The sequence below is a fragment of the Neopelma chrysocephalum genome, unplaced genomic scaffold (assembly GCF_003984885.1).
Source record: "Neopelma chrysocephalum unplaced genomic scaffold, ASM398488v2 Primary Assembly neopelma1_97197, whole genome shotgun sequence".
In the NCBI taxonomy this organism is placed as follows: domain Eukaryota; kingdom Metazoa; phylum Chordata; class Aves; order Passeriformes; family Pipridae; genus Neopelma; species Neopelma chrysocephalum.
In genome coordinates this window covers 6,416-9,733 of record NW_020925838.1, presented here as the reverse complement: position 1 = coordinate 9,733, position 3,318 = coordinate 6,416, and the positions used below count along the sequence as shown (strand labels likewise).

Genomic DNA, 3,318 nt, shown 5'->3' with positions numbered 1-3,318 from the left:
CCCCCCCCAGATCCAAGTGTTTATTTCGGGGTGGGGGGCTCACCCTCTGTCCCTGATCATGTTCCTCTCCCCCCAGATCCGGGTGTTTATTTTGGGCTGGGGGCTCCCACCCCTATCCCTGCTCACATTCCTTTCCCCCTAGACCAAGGTGTTTATTTTGGGGTGGGGGGCTCCCACCCCCCTTTCCCTGCTCACATTCCCCCCAGATCGAAGTGTTTATTTTGGGGTGGGGGGCCCCTGTCCCTGCTCACATTCCTTTCCCCCCAGACCGAGGTGTTTATTTTGGGGTGAGGGCTCACCCCCTGTCCCTGCTGACCCCCCAGATCCAGGTGTTTATTTTGGGGTGGGGGACTCACCCCCTGTCCCCGCTCACATTCCTCTCCCCCCAATCATTCCTTTCTCCCCCAGATCGTGGCGTTCAAGGAGGGCGAGCAGAAGGAGAAGGAGGGGATGCTGCGGCTCCGTCACGCCAACTCTCAGAAGGCTGCCCCGCCTCTGCCGGGCCCGGGGCCCCCGTCGTGCGTGTGCGGGCAGCCGGCGGGGCCGGGCATGCTGCAGTGCCAGCTCTGCCGGGACTGGTTCCACGGCTCCTGCGTGGCCTGGCCCCGCCTGGGCGCCCAGAAGCCGTCGCCGGCCTGGTGGGAGTGGGACGCCAAGTTCCTGTGCCCGCTGTGCCAGCGCTCGCGGCGCCCGCGCCTCGAGACCATCCTGGCGCTGCTGGTGGCCCTGCAGAAGCTGCCGGTGCGGCTGCCCGAGGGGGAGGCCCTGCAGTGCCTCACCGAACGGGCCATCACCTGGCAGGACCGCGCCAGGCAGCTCCTGGCCTCACCCGACGTGGCCGCGCCCCTGGAGCGACTGGCGGCCCTGAGGCACCGTCTGCACGGGGGTGATGGTGATGGGGCACTCCGGGAGAGCAGGGGCAACGAGCAGACCAAGGTGCGGGGGAGTGTTTGGGGGCTCTAGGGGGTGTTTGGGGCAACGAGCAGACCAAGGTTTGGGGGGTGTTTAGGGGTTTTGGGGGGTATTTGGGGTGACTGGCGGCCCTGAGGCACCGCCTGCACGGGGACAGCGGGGATGGGGTGCTGCGGGAGAGCAGGGGCAACGAGCAGACCAAGGTGCGGGGGGTTTAGGGGATTTAGGGGGTGTTTGGGGCTCTGAGGGCTGTGTAGGGGGTTCTGAGGGGGTTTGGGGTGATTGGCAGCCCTGAGGCACCGCCTGCACGGGGACAGCAGGAACGGGGCGCTCCGGGAGAGCAGGGGCAACGAGCAGACCAAGGTGCAGGGGGTTTGGGGGGTGTTTAGGGGGTTTGGGGGGTGTTTGGGGGCTCTGAGGGTGTTTGGGGTGACTGGCGGCCCTGCAGCACCACCTGCACGGGGACAGCGAGGATGGAGCGCTCCAGGAGAGCAGGGGCAATGAGCAGACCAAGGTTTGGGGGGTGTTTAGGGGGTTTGGGAGGTGTTTAGGGAGCTCTGAGGGTGTTTGGGGTGACTGGTGACCCTGCGGCACTGCCTGCATGGGGACTGCAGGGATGGAGTGCTCTGGGAGAGCAGGGGCAACGAGCAGACCAAGGTTTGGGGGGTGTCTGGGGTGACTGGCGGCCCTGAGGCACCGCCTGCATGGGGGAGATGGGGATGGAGCACTCCGGGAGAGCAGGGGCAATGAGCAGACCAAGGTTTGGGGGGTTTTGGGGGGGGTTTAGGGGGCTTGGGGGGTATTTGGGGGCTCTGAGGGGGTCTGGGGACTCTAAGGGGTGTTTGGGGTGACTGGCAGCCCTGCGGCACCACCTGCACGGGGACAGAACCCTGAGGGGGACCCAGGGCAAGGAGCACCCCAAGGTTTGGGGGGGGTTGGGGGGTGGAGGGGGTGTGGGGCAGGTTTTGACCCTCAGGGGACGGTCCTGGGGTGGGTTTTGGGGCTGGAGGAGGCCGAGTTCCCCCCTAACACCTCCCTCCCCCCCCCCAGGTGTCGGTGGAGAACGGGGACGCCCCCAGCCCGGAGAAGAACGGCCCCCTGCCCTCGGGTGAGTGGGGTCTGGGGGGGCTTTGGGGGATCCCCTGCGGGCGCCGGGACCCACCGGATCCCCCCTGAGCCCAGGGAGGGCTGGGTGGCTCCGGGGGTCCCGTGGGAGTGCGGGGGGAGAAGGAGGGATCTGGTGGATCCCTGGTGAGCCGGGGGGTGCTGGGGGACCCTCTGGATCTCTGGGGTTCCCATGGGATCCCGTGGGAGTGCAGGGACTGGGGTGGGATACTCAGGATCCTGTGGATCCTGGAGGCCCTGAGCGCGGCCCTGCCCCGGCTCCAGGGGCCGGTACTGGAACTGGCCATGTCCCTGGGGTGTCCCCATGTCCCTGGGGTGTCCCCATGTCCCCGTGGTGTCCCCATGTCCCTGGGGTGTCCCTGTGGTGTCCCCATGTCCCTATGATGTCCCCATGTCCCTGAGGTGTCCCCATGTCCCTGTGGTGTTCCCAATGTCCCTGTGGTGTCCCTGTGGTGTCCCCACAGAGCTGGAGGCCCTGAGCGCGGCCCTGCCCTGGCTCCAGGGGCCGGTGCTGGAACCCCCCATTCCCAATGGTGTCCCCAATGTCCCTGTGGTGTCCCCATGTCCCTGTGGTGTCCCCCTGTCCCTATGATGTCCCTACAATGTCCCCACAATGTCCCCGCAGAGCTGGAGGCCCTGAGCGTGGCCCTGCCCCGGCTCTAGGGGCCGGTGCTGGAATCCCCCATTCCCAGTGGTGTCCCCATATCCCTGTGGTGTCCCCATGTCCCTGTGGTGTCCCCGCAGAGCTGGAGGCCCTGAGCGCGGCCCTGCCCCGGCTCCAGGGGCCAGTGCTGGAACTGGCCATGTTCCTGTGGTGTCCCTGTGGTGTCCCCAATGTTCCCAATGTCCCCGCAGAGCTGGAGGCCCTGAGCGCGGCGCTGCCCCGGCTCCAGGGGCCGGTGCTGGAATCCCCCATTCCCAATGGTGTCCCCATGTCCCTGTGGTGTCCCCCTGTCCCTGTGGTGTCCCCCTGTCCCTGTGGTGTCCCCATTGTCCCTACAATGTCCCCAATGTCCCCACAGAGCTGGAGGCCCTGAGCGCGGCGCTGCCCCGGCTCCAGGGGCCGGTGCTGGAACTGGCCGAGGGGACGCGGCGGCCGCTGGAGGAGCTGATGATGGAGGGGGACCTGCTGGAGGTGACACTGGACGAGGCCCAGAGCATCTGGCGGCTGCTGCAGGCGACCCGGCCCCCACCCCTGCCCCTCTTCCGGCTGCTGCTCGAGGTACGGGGGGGTCCCGAACCCCAAACACCCCCCGGACTCAGCCCTGAACCTCCCGAACC

At 67.5% G+C, this 3,318-nt stretch overlaps 1 protein-coding gene across 1 annotated transcript in view; it reads left to right on the top strand.

Moving 5' to 3' along the window:
- Positions 1 to 408: 408 nt before the first annotated feature.
- LOC113961440 (lysine-specific demethylase 5C-like) overlaps positions 409 to 3,318 on the top strand; it is a gene marked incomplete at its 5' end in the record, with an annotated part of 4,336 nt that continues 1,426 nt past the window's right edge. Inside the window, 4 exons of the mRNA XM_027671753.1 lie at positions 409 to 869; positions 1,049 to 1,115; positions 1,963 to 2,020; positions 3,060 to 3,259. Of these exons, the coding sequence (XP_027527554.1) occupies positions 409 to 869; positions 1,049 to 1,115; positions 1,963 to 2,020; positions 3,060 to 3,259 (786 nt within the window). The remainder of the gene's footprint in view (positions 870 to 1,048; positions 1,116 to 1,962; positions 2,021 to 3,059; positions 3,260 to 3,318) is intronic.